Source organism: Glycine max, chromosome 6 (assembly GCF_000004515.6).
Source record: "Glycine max cultivar Williams 82 chromosome 6, Glycine_max_v4.0, whole genome shotgun sequence".
Lineage (NCBI taxonomy): Eukaryota > Viridiplantae > Streptophyta > Magnoliopsida > Fabales > Fabaceae > Glycine > Glycine max.
This window is the reverse complement of record NC_038242.2, coordinates 49,590,186-49,611,234: the sequence shown is the minus strand read 5'-3', so window position 1 is coordinate 49,611,234 and position 21,049 is coordinate 49,590,186. Positions and strand designations below refer to the sequence as shown.

Sequence of the window (21,049 nt, the reverse complement as noted above, 5' to 3'; positions counted from 1 at the left end):
GGGAGAAAGAAGTCAGGGGCATTTTTTGTATTTACAAAGAATGTTGGGTGCACCAGCAATAATGCTGAGTGCACCTAGCAACACCCATCCTTTTGTCACACAGGTATTAACAAATTTTATGAATTTTTTAAAGTATTTACAAATATTCAAAGATATTTATTAAAATATAGATTTCAAAACAATAGTTATTGAAAAAAATTTAAAATCAATAAATCGTGATTGAAAGATAAGAATCTCACAAAAGGTAATTAGTTAGATTTGTTGACAAAAATTAATTATTAACAAAGTCAATGCAATAAAGTGATAAAAAAAATAGTCTTTGAAAAAAGTTAAAAAAAAATAAAACAAAACAATAAATATATTATAAATATTTATATATAAAAAAAATTAAATAAATTGAAACATACAATACAGTGAAATTAAAAGTAAGTTAAGACAACTAACAATATCTAATGTTGAATTTGCTTTCTTAAGCGAGATTCTACTGGATCCTACACATCACATCACACTTGTTACTATTTTTTTTCAAGGTGATGAATGGTTTAAATGGGTTTAATTTTTTTTTAGAGACTATGTGTGTTTTGCAATCTATTGGGTAAGAGATTAATTTCGTTCACGATACATGATTGTCGTTGTTCTAAGAAAATTTTACATAATAAAATCTCAAGTACCAATAGATATGTTTTATACAAGTATCTAATAATACCAAATAAACGTACCTGCACTCTCCCGAGATCAAGGTTATCATCAAATTCAGTTTTTTCCCTTTTAATTATGTAATCAATCAATTTTTAGTTTCCTTAATAATTTCAATATGAAGTATTAAGAACTCCGTAAAAATACAAGTTCATCTCAACATCAATGAAAGAAGTTGAACCAAAATCTCATTTGAGCGTGAACTTCACTGTTAACCCTGTGATTCATTGTATCTCACGTAACAAACATTTACGTGGAGGAGGAGAATTCCTTCCCCAAGAGCACGCTACTAACACATTCCTAAAACAATTTTTTATTGTATAAAATTTATTGAAAATCAATAAATTAGAAGTATAGTTCATTACTAAAAAGTGAGACATACAATTTTATAATTTTAAACAAATTTTCAGTCGATAATAGAGTGTACTAATAAATTTGTATTAAAAAGTGTTTTTTAGCATTTCTCTTCCTACCAAAAGCAAAGAAAGGATGGGGCAATTATAATATTTACCTCTATTGAGAAAAATAATAAAGAGAAAATAATAGATACAATAAGAATTGGAGAGAGAAAAAAATGGATGAAAGTAAAATAAAAGATAAAATTGTATGATAACAATCTCCTTAATTGAACAGGGGAGGGAAGAAAGATTAAGATAAAGAGAAACTGTTAAAATATGTCCCTAAATGTGATGACGAACTTATCAAGTAATACGTTGCAAATATTATGTTTGCGTAAATACTAACCAGTAACCAGGCCAAATATATAATAAGATGTACCCTAAACAAGATATCATTCATTTCTAGAGAGGAAAATAACAACCACTAGGAATCACTGGCAGTTAAAATAGTTACCAACTACTACCCCCTGTCCCTCCCCATCCACTGCCATCACCAGAGGGAGTTGCATTCTTCCCCCATCCTGAGTTCTCATTTCCTGACCCAGCATTACCGAATCCCCAACTGCCATTTCCTCTGCTCTCTTCGTCCTTGTTCCTAAAATTAATTAACACATTGTTCAATAGAACACACATTCTTCAATGTAAATTTAGAACTTAAGATTAATTTGAACACATGTTCCAGAGTTCAAAATCAATGTTATCAAAAACAATTTTAATGAACTTTAAAACAAGCTCACCTTTCTTCATTTGAGTTGTTTCCACCCCATCGACCACGTCCTTGGCCATTACCATCGCTTCCTCTTCCCTGATCCTGACCTTGTCCCCAACCACTATCACTATTGCCATCACTATAACCACCTCTCTCGTGGCTATTTCCACCCCAAGGAACACGTCCTTGGCCATCACCTTGGCTTCCTCTACTTCCTCTTCCTCTTCCCCTTCCCCTACCTTGTCTCCCGCCATTGCCTTCTCCAGAACCCCTCACTTCCCAACTCTTACCTGCACCAAAGGAATCATCAGGGGAATCTCTAGAACCAGAGCCCCAATTTGAACTTGGAAAACTACTTCCATCATTGTCATCACCATTAAAATAATCACGAGAGCCAGATCTATGGCCAAATCCACGTCCACAACCTCCACTATCACGGCCACGTCCACAGCCTCCACGGTCGCGGCCTTGTCCACGGCCTCCACGGCCACGGCCACGACCAGCATTACTACCATTTCCACTGTCATTGTAAGCTAAAATACATAATTCAAATGAGTCAGATAAAAAAAAGGAGTTAAAGCATCAATATTGTATTCTGGGATACTTATGTCTACAAGGAAACACAAATTCTACTTCAATCTAAATTCAATAATGTTAGTAACTTTCTTCTAGGAACTTATATTATTAATATTGTACTGTAAATTTGTAATAACAACATGCATATTTGACAATAGTATATAGGGTTATATTTTTTTACCAACAATCTTTTACATTATTTGTTTTTTCTGTAATTTTCCATATTACCATTTTATCATATTTTTCTCTCTTCTCTCTAACTCTCTAAATCATACAATACTTTTGTACAGTGTACATACAAATGGTATAAATACAATATCTTCATTATATACAATTCAGTGACCTTGAATTCGAACAAATAATCCAAGATCACTATTCTTTTCAGAGGAATAGGCTGCCAGAGACATAAAAACTTTTAATTTGATCACAGGGCAACAATGCTTCTGGAAGAAATAAAATCTATTTCTTATTTCTGAAACAAAAATGAAAGTCGTGTCAAGAGTTTATTCAGTTTACACTATTATGAATTTTGAAAGTACATAATTACATTCAATATACATTATATGTACGTAATAATCTCATAACAATGTAAAACAAAGCCAGTCCATCTATACGTTATCCAAACTCATCTACAACTACAACTAATATATGAGGGTTAATTGAGGCAAACAAAAAAGTGTGAAGAAATTTCCCAAGTCCCGGATACTAGTTCACTGGAAAGTTGTGGAAGACTCAGTTTATTACTTGTGAGAAGGGAACAAAAGTTCAAGATAATCATTGGCTTGTAAACAGTTTCACAGTGCTTTAACAGGAAAATGAAGAGAACTGATGCATGTGAAGAAATTGGAGGAAGAAAGCTTGAGTATGATGCAAGAGATCATGGAAATGCAAAATATGAGGTGGTTTTAATATCAAATAAATTAGAACTTCATTCCTAAAATAGATAAACTTGCTATTTCCCCCAAATTCCAGAACTTCTTTCACCACAAGTTTAATAAATTAAAGTATCGAAGTATATAATGTTAGGTCCAATAAGTAAATAAATTGAAAGGTCCTGCTTATACCTATTGATTCAGTGTGCTGATCTACATTGTTGCTTCTCCATCCTCCAGACAAGGACTCCCTAAATGATCCAACTGCTATGCAGGATTTTGCAGGTGCAACATTATCATTGATATGATTTTGAAAATATGCCACCAGCTGCTCAATATTTTTGAATATTTGCTTCCTAAACTTGAATCCCTTTCGCTGGATAGCAACAAACTCATGATGTGGATTTCTACTTCTAATGTAAGACAAGATGAAAGTGCCAGGATGCTCATATGAAATGCCAAAGCCATATGCTATCCTATTTGGATATTCATCCTTCTCAAGTTTTAAGAGTTCATCAACCTCAGCTTTTGTGCCCTTCTTAAATTTTCGGAAATTAATCATATCTTTCAGATGAACTACCAATGGATTGACATAGTGTTCAATAACCTGTTTCCATGGAAGAGGAAATTATTAACTGAAGGAAAGAAGTAAATCTCAAAAGCATCAAGAAATGTGCACAAATACTAGATAAACAAATTCAAAATGAATTTATTTTCAAGCTAATTATCCATGGACCAATATAAAATTAACTTGGTAAAATATTCAAGCAACAACTAACCTACATGTCCCGAATATATAGGCATTTGTTTTCTATGCATAAATTGATTAAATTTAAAATATGTGCCAAATCATGACATAAAAAATAATAAACCTTGATCTTCATATCATGATTCATTACTCTAAAGGAAATAAACAACAAAGAACAGAAATTTCGAGTAATAACTTGATATGTTTAAACCTAAACAATGAAGCAATAAAAAAACATATGGAAGAATTATGTAGCAATTGAAGCCTCCTTAAATGTATCAGAAATCTAAATTAAGAATGCCAACCTGATTTATGTCCTTAAATGTTTCCTCTCCTATTTTTAATGTCTCTCCAAGTTCAGGCAAGTTTTGACTCTTGCCACCTTCCACAATGTCTTTGTGTACATAAACTCCATTAAAAATTTTAATAGACAGGATCAAAAAACTAAGACCCCTTGAACTTGGGTGAAAAATATATTCCCCAACTTCCTGATCTGCAAGGAACTGTTCAATAAAGAATAGATAAAATAAAATCATAAGGTGACTGGAAAATTAAAATTAACTCAAATATCAAACAACAAATAAATTAACCTGTTTTGCTTGATCTGCAGTTATATTTTGAAAATTGGGGTGAGAAATCATCCTGGGCTTGAAATTTTTAGTTCCAAGCTCCATTTTGTCTGCTCTCTCCACCTGACTAATTGAAATGATGTTTCCTTCATGATAATAAGGATCCATGTCATGGAAACCTTGCTCACCATCATTCTTCAGCTCGCTCAATTTACAAGTCAGATTGACCCAACATTTGTTCTTATCAATTAGTTTGATCTTGCATGTAAGCACGGCACCTTGGTGCAATTTGTCTGTTAAAGAGATATTCTCAGTTTCATCTGAAAAGTCCTCCTTAAAAAGTACTCCAGTCATTCCGGAGTCAAGCACACAAAATGCCTGTTTAGACATCACGTTACGAACTGTTGCCTGAACTCTTTTTCCTTCAACAAGTGCATCCCCAGTTTCTCCAGTTATCATATAGAATTCCTCCTCTTGAGTCAGTTCCGTATAGGGAATCCTAGGATCCTTAAATCCATGAAGTAATTCCATCTTTATGTCAATAAGAGTAATCCTTTTGTATTCACCTTTTTCTATTTCCAATCTATCAGCATATTCATTTAAATCAAAATTCTCAAGCAGGTTTGGATCATTTTGAATGTATTCAATTGCATTCACTCCAGAAAAATTAGCTTCTGGATCAGGAACATGTTTCTTGTAAACAGCTAATGCTAATTCCTCAGAAAGATTATACGACTCTGGATGAATTCTTGTATGATCAAGAGTATTGCTACCATTGTCAACAAAGTTTTCTTCATCGCAAGAAACCTTTAAAAAGCCAACAGCATTGCAGAAAACCTTCTCTTTATCCAGCCCAAATTTAGCCAAATCCCTTCTATTTCTCACATCAGTACCCCCAAGTAATTCTCTATGCAACACGCCAGCTTTCTTGGGTCCAAGACCAGAAACAAACTGCAAAGGAGCTAGCAGCCAGTCATGTCGGATGGCCAAATTTATGTCTATGCCTACTTGGTTTGTAACATCTGTCATGACCCATTCAATTATCTCTAACTTCTCATCACTTGTTAGGAATTTCTCCAGGGTGTTCAACTTCCATGACACAATCTCATTTTTCACTCCACATAATGTTGCCACCATAGCCAGCGGGTTTAGAAGGTAACGTCCAAGAGCCACAGCTCTCTTGACAATGCCTACAAATTTTTAAAAACAGGAAAAAAGTACATCAAAATGTTGGGAAAGAAAAGGAAGGAGAGAGGACAGAAATGATTGCAATAATCCCATGGATTACCATGTTGTCTGGGAAGCTGGTTCTCAGAAATTTTTGAATCTTCATAAAGACGAGGCAAGCCTTCATCCCCTAACACAACTGGTGGCACTCCTTCCATTTGTTGACTAAAGTTTTGAACATTGTGCTCCGACATCATTGAAATAATCTGACAGTTGAAATAATTTATTGAATTCATGGTGTCTATTGACAAAAGAAAAGAACAAAACCATGTAATAAAGAAGCTAAGAAAGCAGTTGCCATGTACTGATAACACCATAACAGTAGAATAAAAAACAAACAGCATTAACAAAATAACTGACTGCTGGAATGACATTAATGAAACTCCAATACAAAGGAAAATTAATAAGCTCTAAGCTGTGATTGCAAGAATGCAGAGGCAATGTTGACAACTTGAAATACAGGAACTGCAGTTCATGATGCTAGTTAAATCCTAAGAAAAAAATTCAAGACACCAATCTACACTCTCATACTAATGCAATCCTTATTGCAAAACATCCTTTTAAAATTAAGAAATGCTACCTTGATGGAAAGTAAATAATATGTACATACTTTTCATATTACAAAGCAAATTGTACAGTAAAAAGAAGTGTTTCTGATATGGTGCCACAGGGATCTTTTTTAAATATTTCATCTCATACTGTGAAAATAACCTGGTTTTAGCCCATGCTTTGTTTCCCTCCAAAGGCAAAAGAAAATACAAAAATAGCATCCTGCAGCATTTGCATCTGCATCTGCATGCAACCTAACCCTTCTTAGAAAATGTAAAGCAACAAAACAGTCAAGAATTGATGTGCTTTGATGTCTCATTTTGTGCCTAACATAAGTATGGTTTTCTCTAATTGAGATGCATCCACATCCCTTAAGGATGCAAAATCAGTTTCTTTCTTCCCAAAAAATGCATTTGATGACTCTTAAAGAATCACATAATTGAATAACTACGCCATCAAGAAAACAAATTAAGCTATAGGATTTAGATTACCTCATTAATCTCCTCCCTCAACCTTAAACAGAATGCATTATCTGCTCCCAGTACAATAACACGTGGTTGATAAGTTGTTAGGAACTTTAGGACACACTGTTGATCATTTTTCTTGCTCTGCTGGTCAATGATATTCAGAGATCGTAGTGTAAGTGAACGAGCATGCATCACATCAACCAATTTTCCTCCAGAATCCAACATGACAAATGAGGTACCTGGCTTTCCATTTCCCCCACAACAAGCCATGACTCCATTCTTCTGTGCAGTGTCACTTTCATTTTTCAAATACGGTGCCACAGAGACTCTGTTCCACACTTCCTTTGCATACTTCATTAATAACCAGTTTTTAGCCTTAGCATTTAACAATGCCCGAGCATCCTTTTCCATAGCAGGCAAAAGGAAATTTGAAATGGCATCCTGCATGATTAATTTACGCTGTTCATTCCAAATCCTAGTAGATATTCCTTCACCATCTTTGAGATAGGAATCTTTACAAGTCATTGTCAATTCATTTATGGTATGATCAGGCAACTCTATTTTAACTTGAAGAAGTTTCTCTTCTTCAGCCTTCTGAATGAATAGCCACTGGGAATCCTCAAACTTTGAGAGAGGTTTGTCCCGCAGCCACTTAACACCAGCAAATTCATGAAAGGAATCTATTGTTGTATTTCCTTTTATTGTAGGGCTAGTTGAAACTAATGCCTTATCCATAAATATGGTGCGCACATATTTCCTGAAAGGAATCTCACTGCTTAACATCACTGCAGCCTGAAAAATAAAATTGTAGATTTGTAAGCTAAGATTATCACTAGAGTTTAAAGTTATGAAAGACCAATTGATGAATTCAACAGGATACCATGTGTCTAGCCCCTTTAAGTACAGCTTCTGTAGTTTGAAAGGTTTGACACTTGTACATTGATGCTATTTCCTCTGGAGATTCCTGCGGATCTTCTTCACTATTTGTTCCCTGGAGTCCAAGAACCTCTCCAGTCAATTGTCACCCAAAAGCAAATGAAATTAAGAAAATATTTGGGCAGAGGTAAACAAATAAAAAAATTACCACTTTCTCAAGAGTAACTAAAGAACCAAATTTCTCAGGATCGCCAAATTTGTTTGCAAGTGACCACAGCCCTGCCTTATTGCAATTGGTGTAGTATGATTTTGTCAGAGGCCTTTTAAAACCACTATCAAGAAACACCTCAGCTGGTGGAAAATGCAAATTAAACTTCCTATCAATATCATCAATCTCACTCTCAGTTTCAGCCTTCTTGAGCATATTGGTGATTGAATCAAATATCTGCTTATGAAAACTGGATTCATCAACAAGGAAAGACATTTCGCGTTCTTCCTCAAAATGTTTGTTATAGTATTCCATGAGCAAGCTCTTCCGCTTTTGAAGAAACAACCACTTTTTATCCAATTCCTGTATTATCCAGAGCATCTACACCAAGAATGAAGGAATTCCAACAAGTTCTAAAGTATTAAATTCTTTCATTCACTAAATTTGCTATTTTAACTATCTACCGTTCTTCCTATTCAACAGAAAAACAGTAAATTTGAAATTACCTGGTGCCATTTCAACATAGGCTTTCTTTCAATATCATTGAATATGTTTTCTAATTCTTCCGCTTTTGGATCTTCTAGAAGACTAAGGCATTGTTCCTTCCGGTACATTGCAATAAATGGAATCTAAAAAGTAAAGCCAGCTAAGACATTTAAAAAAAACTAAAAAGGAATATTAATCGTTGTATAACCCAATAAAGCAATTTAAATATATAAATGCTTACATCATATTTCATTGTATGATGCAATTCCAAGAAACTAATAATATCTTCCCTTTTTGCTGTATTGACTAATCTGCAGGATTTAGCCTCATTGAACAATGGATTTATGTTGGATGCTAGTTGACATAGTATCCATGAACTTTCTTCTTCTATACTCATTCTGTCAATTGCAGATCCTACAATGTCCTGAATTATCTGTAAAATTTTGTGACAGATTATAAGTTACATCAAAATATTTTCATTGACAATTGATATATTAGTAATCAACAAACATTTTGTAATCATCACCTGCATTCTCTCAGGTATGTCCATATCATTTACACAGTTATCCTCTCCAGCTGTGTGCATGTCAGTAGGGATGAATGATTTATACTTGTTAGGATCATCAGACTTAGTAGCATGAATTTGAACTTTCCCAATGTGGTTTTCCAGCTGACCTTCCTTGCCAAAACTATGTTTGTCTTTCGAAAATGCAGGCGAATTTTTTATGCCTTTAAGCTTTTTTTGTCTATAGGCAAAGTTGACAACAAAATCACATATTAAAGAGGTAATAACTTATCTGTCATAGGTTATGACATCAGAATAGTGAACCACTAAAAGAACTGAGTATATGGAAAATACCTGAGAGAATCTCCCTTACCATAGATGACATCTTCATCATCCACTATAAAATCTGCCATGTCATCCTCTACATCATCGTTAGTCTCATCTTCAGCAATATCATCAAAGAGTGATACTGGAAAGCGAGAATTTTTTAATCAATTTACAAACAATAGCATGCCAAGAAACCAGAATGAAAACACGTGTATCAGGCATTATTGTTCCAAACACAATGTGGATCAGGCATTATTGTTCCAAACTACAAGATGATTATCAGAACACACTGCAAGCTATCATAGGACATTTTAAAAAGCAATAGAAAGAGAAAATAAAGATAATAAAACCATAAGCAGATACAGATCACCTCCATCATCAGAAGAGTATTCCATCAGCTCAGAGTCTACACCAGCCTTTCTAAGCCTCTTGAATTTTCCATCTCTCTAGAAAAAACAAATGAAGATGAAAGAAAGAAGCATGATAAATGACGAAAGCCTCTCTAATGCTTAGAAACACATACACAGAAGGACTATTTATAGAATAGAGGCAGAAGCTAACCAATGTTTCTTGATTGAAGCTCTTGTTCTCGCGAATCAACTCAAGATCCTCATCGTCAAGAACAATGTTTTTCAATGATTTCCTGAAAATGAGTAGCAAAAGCACACAGTGATGAATACACAATGCAGATGTATGAAAATGCATAACAGGGTAGGAATTAATAATAACCTCTCTTTTTTCTTCTTTTGTGCTTGTTTTTTATTTTCTCCTTCTTCCTCCTCATCATCTTCGGCATCATCAACAATAAACCCATCATTCTCAAAAACATCCAAGTCTTCCTCTGCTTTTCCAATTGAGGACAATAAATAAATAAATCACAAATTGTTCATTAACAGAGCACCATCATCAATGCTACAGGCTACTGACAGGCACCACTGTACAAGTGTACAAGTAACCCTGATCGATTCAACATGTGATGTTTAGCAATGTAATAAAACTCAAAACTGAATGAAATTGATAATAGACAGAATTTTCTAAAAATGAGAAATTGCAAAAAAAAAAAAAAAATCGCCCAAAATAGAGCAGTAAAACAAAAGGGTGCGTGCTTGTTCTCTATATATGAAAATGAATTTCTACGAAAAATATATCACGAACACACGGGACAATCAATGCATAATTCTACCTGAAATTTAGACTAACAATACTATAGATTAATTTTTTTAATATAATATATATTTCAATTAAATCCATATTCCTGTTCAAAAAAATCCATATTATATATTAAAAATGTATAAAACAAAATTATATGATACTCTTAACACTTTCATCCAAACTCTGTCACGAGATAACCACAAGACGATAGCAGCTTGAACTTTTCGTTAACCAGAAAATCATTTTAAGAATTTAATTTAACAACTTCCTACAACTATTCCTTTCGTATTTTTAATATAAATCACATCTTTTTTTTAAAATCTTATTCAAAAATCACAAAAACGATCTTCAACAATAACAATTAAATATAACCAACAATAATATTAAAGGAAGAAAAAAAAAAGTGTGACATCTTCTACTGAAAGAACTCACTAACAACGTGTTCCTTCTTCCAGCATCTTTACTTCCAAAAAAAAAACTGTTATATTTTTTGGTTTTGCTGAATACGAACATTGTTACTACTCTCTGAGTGTGAAAGAGAGAGAGAGAGAGAGAGAGAGAGAGAGAGAGAGAGAGAGAACGATGATTGAGTTTAAGTTCACAGCGTTACTACCGTCGTCGTCGTCAACTTCGAAGGTAACAGATTCTTTGATTTTTCCTTTCTTTCTGATTTTCTCTGGAAAACGCAAAACCAGAAACGAGATTCAGAACCAAAAAAAAAAAATCACAATATTAACAATTGCTATAAAATGATTTTGACGAGAGTTCTGCAATGTTGTTGACTTGTTGTTGTTCACCTCGCTCATCTTCTTCGTGTGGAAACGTTTCTCTTCTTCTTCTTCTTCCCATTGTTGCAGAAATTACGATCGAGAGAAAACCCTAAACAATGATGAAAGTGTCAAAGGTTTCAGAAGCTGCAAACAGAAATGAAAATGTAATGCCCTTGGCGTGAGCTAAAAGTGGTGCCTCACTGAGACTCTCGCGATTCTATTTTCGGTTAAGTACCAACGCGGCTCAGAATTTTCTATTTGACGAGCGTGCCCTTGGTGTTTCGGTTTATTTACGAGAGTGCCACCCGGGCACTGTGCTTTGAATCTTCCGTTGTGATTTTGCCACGTCGGAAAAGGGGCTAGGTGGCGCTATCTGGAGGGGTTGGGAATGCGGAAGGTTGCAAGGGACAGATGGGTCATTTGGTTGAAAGAGTTTGGGGCTTAGTGTCATTTCGCAGAGGAACATGCATGGAATGTGAAGACTGAAGAGGGTGAGCATGCAACTTTTTTTTTTTCACTAATACAGGAAAAAAAATTTCTTTTTGTCTTTTTGAAGAAAGAAGGAATTTTTTGTTGGAAGAAATAAATTTGGTAAGTTGTGTATACATTTGATTTTGTTTTACATTTCTTATTTGAAAAAGCATAGACAGAGAGACATTTAATTAAAGAAAAATATAAACTATATACTACCTGGTAGTCTGATACCTACTCCTTTTAATACACTTTTTACTATTAATTGAAATTTATTTAAAATTTTATGTTTTTTATTTAATAAATCTCACTTGTATTTACATGATTTTTCAAAAACTTATAACTCGGAACTAAAAGGAGTGTATTATTTCTTTTAAAAAAAGAGAGTGTATTATTAACACTTCTATATATCAAGGAGAAGAATTGTGCAAATACTAACATTTTTGTTCTAGAAAACTATTCACGGCTTAGATTCATAACTCGATTAATGTTTAAATTTGTTTTTTAGATTTTAAAATTTTATTTTAAAGTTGAAATAAAAATAAAAATAAGAAAATTATAATTGTTTGATAATTTTATAATTTTTTAGATTTAAAAATAATTTTAAAGTTTTTTATAGTAGTATATTTTTATCATTAAATTGTAATAATAATAAAAAAGGATAGATAAAAATTAAAAGCATAAAAAATTATCTTTAAAATGATTTTTTTTAAAATGTAATTAACTTTCGAAAAAATCTATTTGACTTAAGGAGAAGAAAACTTTAAAACAGATTGAGTCAAATTTGTTAATTTAATTAACTTTATCTAATCGAAAATCCACCGGGACTATACATTTATTGTGCATCCATCTCAAACCACCATTGATTCATTTTACATCTATTTTTTTTTTTTGAAACTGAATTCTTTAAAGGTATTAATAAAATACTTAACTTATAGAGGCAGAACTTGTATACCTAATATTGATAGAATAATTAGACAATTGATTTTGAAAACACATAAAAGTAATTATGCAGTGTGAATGAATGTGCAAGTTTTATGTGTGTTTGACTTGAGAGAATATGCAGTGTGTTTGACTTAAGGTAATGTGGTGACTTGAGAGAATAAACAGTTAAATAGAAGCACCAAAACGTTCTCCAGTCCCAATTTGAACCCCACCACATAATGTCTCTCATAGTCACGAATAATTTCACCACAACTGGCTTCATTATCTGACCTACGAACAACACCATGCATCAACATTGATTTTATATCATCCTATATTAGGTGGTTTCCATGATGACGTAGGTTCTTCATAGTAAGGGGTGGGAATAGGTTTGGTTTGGTTAGGCTTTGAAAGGTCTGAGCCTCGCTTACGATTGATTTTTGAGGCATGAGTCTGGTTTATGGCCTATTAAAGGCTTTTATTTTGACTCAGTCTGACTTTTTTAAAAGCTTAGCCTGGCCTGATAACATTTTTAAAAGTCTTCTTCACATTAAATATTTAATATCCCTTTGTTATAGAATAGAAACGTAAAGGAAAAGGAAAGTCAATAAAAATAAAGAGGAATATAAAGGGACACATGACTCACACCTAAATTATAATTAAAGTCTTACTTGATTATAGGAATAAAAGTTATGTATAAGACTTTTTAATAAGTTTAAGCTTGGTCTATTTAATTTAATAGGCTTTTAAAAAAAGTCTAAGCCTAACATTTTAATTAAATAGGTCAATTTAGACCAGACTTTATATAGGTCAGGTCGTAAGCTCATATAGGCTGATCTGGCCTATTCTCATCCCTAATCATAACCACAAAAATTATAATTGAGATAATCTTTCCATGCATAGAACAAAAAGATAGGAAGATAGATTGGATCACCTTGACGTAAACCACGGGATGGCCTTAAAGGATCCAGTGCCACACCATATTAACAAAGGAGTCTGTGAATCCAATGTCTATAAGAGTATTTCTAACAAAATCTCACTTTGTGGTGGGAATTGCAGTGTGCAGTTGCTTGGTTCTCAGTCATTAGAATAATGTAGTGAATAGGGTTTTGTCACGTGTTTGTTTTTTATATTTTAATAAGTAAATAATCAAATTTGTTTATAAAAGTGTGAGGAGTTAATAAATTGATTTAAGATAAAAAATTAAATTTAGTCCATGAATATTCAAAAACTACAACAAATTAATTTTGTACATAATTTAATGATAAATTAGTTCTAAAAATTTTGAAACTTAATGACAAGCTTATCCTCAAAATACATAATTTATTGTCAAATACTTAAATTGGTTCTTAAACATTATAACTTAATAACTTAATGATAAAATAGTTTTACAAATTTAACAATAAGATTAATTTGTAAATTCAAGGATTAAATTTATATTTTTTATCTATTGGACAAATTTAATTGATGAGTGTTGTAAACTCTTTAGTATTATCTTTCATTCCAACATATTAGGAAAAAAAATAATAGGTTTAAGGTAAGAAGTTTTACTATTGAGACGGGTCAATTGGAAGCTAGTGAGGAGATAAACACAAGAGTAGGATATATTACATATGACCATCGTTTTTTATTGTGTTGTGGCGGTTGCAATATGGATTGTAGCCATTAATTGCAACATAAAATTATTATATGTTTGCACTGAATATAAAAAAGAATTTTACAATTATTCTAATTATTGGCATAACTTTTATTTATAATACAACATAACTTTTCATTCATTTAAAAATTTGGTATTCCCTAACATCCCTATAGTTGAACCCATGCAACCTTTGACACTTGGAAAGTTCAAAATAGAAGATTAAAATGTAAATTTAATTTAATATATAGTGACAAAAAAGAATAATAGAATGATGTTAAGACTTCATTGAAGCCGCCAATACGGTTGTAGACCGATATTTAAAATCATGCATACCACATGCATCAGTGTTTGGGAGATATTGAAAGAGGATTTGAGGGAGAAGAAGAGAGGGCTAGGTTAAAGTATCATGGTAATTTTTTATATATGGCCCACTAATTTCAAATTACATTATATTTGTTAATTTAACAATTTTTCTTATTGATCTTTCATTTGATTGGCTAAGTTATTGCTATAGTGGGATATTTCCTTTTTCAAACTTTCAATGCAACTTTTTAAGTTACATAAAGATGCTCTCCATCAAGTAGCTATGTAAGAAATGGGTAGTTATCAAATGAATAATTAGAAGACCAGCTCATGAAAAAAAATGTTTCAATCATAATAATAAAAAAAAAGGATAAACCATTTTATAATTTCTGTGAATAGGTCATAATGTAATTTTATCCTTGTATTTTATATATATATATTTTTGATCGATGTAAATTTTAAATAATTTGTGTCACCACTTAATGATCACATAACATGCATTTAGTTATATCACATGATTATCATGTAGTGATATAGACTGTTTTCACAAGTTTTAAAATTTAAGAGAATCAAAATCAGGAAAAAAAACTAGATGAAGCTAAATAAACTTATAAGAAATAAAAATATATTCAAACTATTCTTCAACCCCAGCAGGGATGCATTGTAAAAGCTAATTAACATCAAATATGTAAACCGAAAGGATTCTTCTGTTGATAGTTTAATTTCATTTTAAAATTTTGCAATTAAACCAAACACGACAAAAAAAAAAAACTTAATTCTAGAATCTCGATCGTTTCAAGAAGATGAAAATCATAATATTTAGTTTAATCAATTAATTTAAAAAGAGAAAAAGAAAATCCAAAAAACACATTTTGTCAACTTCATAATTATTTGATCTTTTTACATACATAAAAATTTGAAACAAAGCATGAAATATAAAATTAAAATTTCCGTAGAAATACAAAAGCCAAGCGAGAAAATAGATATATAATTTGGTTATACAAGATCTAAACACACAATAAATCATAATAAATATAAACTTAAAATAAAAAAGTATGTGACGATAAAAAATGATGATAAATTAACAAGTTCAATGCAAACACAAACACCACAGTTTAGTTACACATTGCAATCCTTAGTAAATATTTACAACATTTAGACGAGTATAATCCATACACTTAATTACAACCATGCAAGTATAATAGAAATGTTTAAGAAGGTGCTATAAATCAAAGAATGGGACAAGGAGGTGGAATTGGTCTCCTACCCCGGAAAGGAATCAATAGGTTAAATGGAAAAGGAAGCCCAGGATCTCTTCTTCTATTTGCCTTTTCTAGATCTTCTTTAAGTCTTCGAATTTCATCATTTGATGCATTTTGAAATGACCTATAGTTTTCCTCAGCCTTAAGTCTAGCAACTCTTTCTTCTTCCAATTTTTTCAAAAGATTTGCAGTTTCTTCCTTCAACTTTGATTCAACCTGTATATTAAAATAAAATTATTATTTGAAAGAACAAACTAATTGAATCAGCCCAATACATTTAAGTAAAAAAGATTTCCAATACTTAAAATTGATTTGAATATCTTTATTTCTTAATTTATGATACCAGCCGCCAACCAAGATAGAAATAACAAAATATTGTGCTAAGTTTTGCTTACAATCCATTCTCCCCCCAAATATCTCTTTTAATTTGGAGAAAATCTTAAGACATTATCATTACTAAATGTGAAATCCTCTCCTAAAAGAAATTCAATGTTATCAATGTATTCATTTGATTTATAATAATAATAATAATAATAATAATAATAATAATAATAATAATTCCTTGGGATTACACCTTCATTTCAAAATAACATTGGCAGTTAATTAGTGCAAGAAAAAAACATATAATAGTATTTCATAATATGAGAAATACTATACTACAAAAATAGAAGAAAAAAAATAATCTCAACGATTCAATGTAAAATAACATTTTAAGTGTATGTTTATTTCCAATTTATATAATCTCACTTTTGCAAATACATATATGCACCAATTAATATTTTACATATTTTATCTCTAAGAAAGTTAACATATTTAGCTTCAATGTAATATATATGAAAATCAAATGTTATGAAATAAATATTAAAAGACATAAAAAGATAAAATATACCATATTAATCATTCGTTTTAGCTCGTCGTCATATTTTTGTTGCATTTGCATTTTAATCTCAAACATTTCTTCTTTTGAATATCCTTTTAAGGAGTCAAGTGCTTTTTGTTGGTTATCCCGCATTGTTGCTTTCTCCTATGCAATCGAGTGATAAGTTCAATGGAGTCATATATATTATCTATCCAAGTGTCAATATTAAAGAAACACTATAAAACTTTATAAAATTTTCACCTTTAATTCTATAAATAACTCGTTTGTAAATGGTAGTCCACCATTTTGTGATATAACCATGTCGACGAGAGTAAGAAGTTGTTGAACTTGTCCTAATTGCTTTTCTTTATCCTTAGTCTTATTATCAAAAAGTAGTTTACGATTGCCACATAGGATCATAATATCCTACACCAATATAAAACTGTATCAAAATTGAATCAACAAAATCTAAAGTTTGCATTGAAAATTCACATAGAATATGTTCTTATATATTTCAAGATATTTATGTAAGTAGTATTAAAAGCAGAAGTAATTGACAAGAATGTGACTCATTAACATGGGTTTATTTAAATATGAACACATAGTTCATATATTAAAAATAATTTTTATTAATGTATAATTATTTTGAGTATAATGTGTATATTTTCCAGTATGATTGACAATATAATATGTTAATTTTTATAGTGAAATACCACAAATTAATTACATTAAAACACTTTATTATATACAACACTAAAAAAATGTTATCTATACACTTTTTTTTTATCTTACACAACAATAAGAACTGTTGGCATTTTTACTATGTCACTTTTGTTAATAAAACATACATTTCATTGTGCATAAGGACTTGTTTTTTTTTAAATGATTTAAAGAATATATATATATATATATATATATATATATATATATATATATATATAATAATAATAATAATCCATTTTTAAATATTTTACTTAAATTAAATTTTATTTTCCATTTTGAATACAACTATGAAAGTAGTTTTTATTTTAAAGACATTAATAATTGTAACTTTATTTAAAAAAATTATTCAAATTAAATTTTCAAAAATAATAATAAACTTGATTACTTTTAAATTTTTAATTTTTAAAACTAAACAAATATGCATTAAAAAAATTAAAGTCGTTTTACTCAAAGTGAATGAAAATTTTACGAGAATAAGTAAAAATAAATATGAAATTTTGAAAATAAATGTTTTTAAAAATTAACGTTTGAAAAAGTTAGCCAAAGATTTATTACTTTTACGAAATAAACTACAATAAACACATAATTATTTATTTAAACAAGTCCTATTTAATTAAATATCGAACAATATTTGAAACCTCTTGAGTTGTACCTTTTATGTGTAATATAGTAATGCAAAATGTTAAGTTGTAAAGAAAAGTAGGTATGGGACAATAAAAAAAAAACATGTATGCTATTTAATTAAATAATAAAAGATGTAAAATAATATATTAATCTTTAAATTTGGCTTAATATTTTTACCATACAAAATGGGAAATGAATTTTTAATATCATAATATTTGAAATTTTTATTTATTATAATTGTATTAATACATGCAAGCTTTATATCTTTTTATATCTTGTATTTACTGTATACAAAATATGGTAAATTCTTCTAACATTTAAAAGATCGTATAAGTTGTTGTAACAACTAAAATTTAAATTACTATGATTAAAAACATAAAATAAATTTCAATGATTAAAAAAATTATATTAAACTAATGCTAATATTTAAAATTTTAAATAATTTTAAAATTATTTAAATATGGTTTTTTTACTGTTACAGATTTTATGAATAAAATAATTAAATATTTGAATATTTTTATATCTATTTAAATTTTGAATAACTTCTATTATTTTATCTGAAGTAACAATATTAAAAATTTATTTAAACTGTTACATATATTTTTAAATTTCTATTTATTATACTATCGTGAATTTAGATTTTATTATTTTGAAATATATTTTGGAATTTATTTTCTAAAAAATAACAAAAAAATCATGAAATTTTTAATATATGATTTTAGAGAATAAATTTTGCATTAGTTACTTTCTTTTGTTTAGTTATAGTTGTTTTAAATGAATTTATGAAGAGTAAATAATTTGTTCATTGATATGATACTGTAAAATATATGTTGTCATCCAATCGAAAACTCTCTTATCAACAATAATTTTTAGGCTTAGTGACAATATAAGATTTCTTACACTGACAAATGTTTATAGTTATCAAACTCTTTTATAAAGAAACAACTATATAATAAATATATTACACCGAATAAAAAAATTAACAAATATACTATATTTTATGAGTATAGCATTTAATTGTATAAATTAAATTATCTACTACCTTTGATGTGTGTGTGGAGTTATCAAATGATAATTTTTTCTTATTCTGGAAATTAAGATATATATATATATATATATATATATATAATCATATAAATCATGTGTGTTTATTTGACTACTTAGTAATTACATGACTACTTAAAAAAAATCATGTGTATTTATTTGACCATTCAAGTATGATTTAGAGACTTTTATTTATAATTATCATTTCTCACGATAAAAAGAGTTCTCACTTGATAATTATGAAAATGAAAATAGCATATATTAATTTAAATGATAATGGTAAAAAACCTTAAGAGGTTGTGGACACTCATGACCTAAATAATCATCAAGTGTCTCCTCATTTTCTTCTAGCTCATCTCCTCCGGTGAAAACCACGATCATATAGTCAACAATTTTGTGGCCAAACAATGCTTGCAAGGCAAGAAATGTAGCTTGTTCTTCTTCAGAAAAACGAGTTTTAACAGAGAATACCATAAGAATAGCATGAATTCCATCCTTGGCCATATCAATACATTTGACTATTTCCTTTCCTGCAGAATGAGTTCCATCAAATAGTCCTGCAAAATTTATTTGGTTTTAGATTTAGAATTAAATATGTTTTATGTTCATGCAAATATAACTTTTACTTGTATTCCCTATATATATATATATATATATATATAAAAGTAATGCTCATCATCGTCACTTGTTTTGGACCTCGTAATGCAAAGAAAAATTATCATCTTACAAGGACAATTGGATGGCCTAAAAACAAAGAACAAATATATTTGTATTGCCATATTTTGCAAGTAAATTATATTTGTAGGGATCTAAAACTTGTACGTTTTTGCTAGTAGTAGGTTCAAGGTGATCAAATTACAAAGGTTATAGGATTAAATACTAATTAAAATGAAGAGTTATATCGGAACTAAATTGTACATACATAAATTATTTATTTAATTTATAGGGACTTAAAGCTTATATTTATACATGATAAAATTTCCAAGAAGCGTAGACAACAATAGTTAAGCAATCACAATCCTTTTTAACTCAAATCAAATACAAAATCATGTAATGAATAATAAGTTATGTTGCTTTACCTGGGGTGTCAATAACATTAACAATTGGTCCATCCTTTATAATAGTTCTTTGCAATTCACAAACACGTGTTACACCAGAGGAGCTTGACTTCGATTTGAAGGCTCTCCTTCCAAGAACACTATTTCCTACTGCACTCTTGCCATTGCCAGTACGTCCGACTAAAACTAGTGTCCTAACTTCATTAGACGAGGATGTTTTTGCCATTGATAGTAACAAATTTAGGTTACAGCTGCAAGGAAAATATATCATAAATAAAAATTTAGCAATAGAATAAATTAAACACACACACACATATATATATGAACATATAATGTAATTACAACTAATAAACATTTAAAAAACAAATAAGTTTTGAAGTATAAAGTATGTCTCAATCAACAATTTCCTTGAATTAAGTAACACTATAGAGTTAAATAAACTTATGTATGCGTGTGAGATGTAAAATCACGAAGCATAGAAGAAAATGAATATGAGAGAAAATATACAGTATACGTTATTTCTCAACTTTCAATTATATGATTATTTTAATTTCCTATCCTTGAGATCCTTTTTATATTTTTGCTCAGGAAAGAAACTACACTTGCTTGAGAAAAGCACAAACAAAAAATCCTAGCATCTCAAAATAACATAATTGAAGTGTGTTTGAGAGTAACAAGAGAATAATATACCTAAACCGAAGGTGTTGGAAAAGAATAATACAAACTTTTGGATTTGAGTTAGAATAAAAAGAGAAGTGAGTTGTAAATCCACATCTCGGAAGACGGGAGAAAACAGAAAAGATAATCCCCAATATAAGAAAAATACATGGAATCTACAAAAAAGAAGTTCCCAAAACCCGGAAGATAGATTCACGTGTAACTTTTTTGAAGCAACCTTAATTATTCCCCATACATTTTTTTTTTGTATACCCTATTTGAAAAGTTTGTTTTAGTGCTTAAATAGCACCTATGTTAATGTTTATAACCATTATTATGGGATCGCTAAG

The 21,049-nt window shown here is 30.2% G+C and overlaps 2 protein-coding genes across 3 annotated transcripts; both read right to left on the bottom strand.

The window, feature by feature from the left end:
* Nucleotides 1-1,281: 1,281 nt before the first annotated feature.
* On the bottom strand, nucleotides 1,282-11,331 carry LOC100804204 (transcription elongation factor SPT6-like). Its single transcript, XM_006582322.4, has 18 exons — nucleotides 11,163-11,331; nucleotides 10,979-11,041; nucleotides 9,943-10,054; nucleotides 9,775-9,856; nucleotides 9,584-9,659; nucleotides 9,241-9,355; nucleotides 8,908-9,127; nucleotides 8,623-8,814; nucleotides 8,402-8,524; nucleotides 7,896-8,276; nucleotides 7,692-7,802; nucleotides 6,836-7,603; nucleotides 5,857-6,001; nucleotides 4,590-5,758; nucleotides 4,305-4,502; nucleotides 3,444-3,858; nucleotides 1,832-2,336; nucleotides 1,282-1,689 (listed from the first exon to the last, which is right to left on the bottom strand). The coding sequence occupies exons 1-18, from the start codon at nucleotides 11,212-11,214 to the stop codon at nucleotides 1,545-1,547; spliced, it is 4,872 nt and encodes a 1,623-aa protein (XP_006582385.1). The 5' UTR covers nucleotides 11,215-11,331; the 3' UTR covers nucleotides 1,282-1,544.
* A 4,181-nt stretch (nucleotides 11,332-15,512) lies between these two features.
* LOC100803675 (immune-associated nucleotide-binding protein 9) lies at nucleotides 15,513-20,697 on the bottom strand. 2 transcript variants are annotated; one of them, XM_003526302.4, is made up of 6 exons: nucleotides 20,550-20,697; nucleotides 20,064-20,293; nucleotides 19,273-19,541; nucleotides 16,855-17,019; nucleotides 16,624-16,758; nucleotides 15,513-15,950 (listed from the first exon to the last, which is right to left on the bottom strand). In XM_003526302.4, exons 2-6 carry the CDS (start codon nucleotides 20,266-20,268, stop codon nucleotides 15,702-15,704), a joined length of 1,023 nt encoding a protein of 340 aa, XP_003526350.1. In that variant the 5' UTR covers nucleotides 20,269-20,293; nucleotides 20,550-20,697; the 3' UTR covers nucleotides 15,513-15,701. The 2 variants fall into 2 exon arrangements, with proteins under 2 accessions (XP_003526350.1, XP_040872696.1); XM_041016762.1 differs by having other exon boundaries at nucleotides 20,557-20,642.
* Nucleotides 20,698-21,049: the final 352 nt, after the last annotated feature.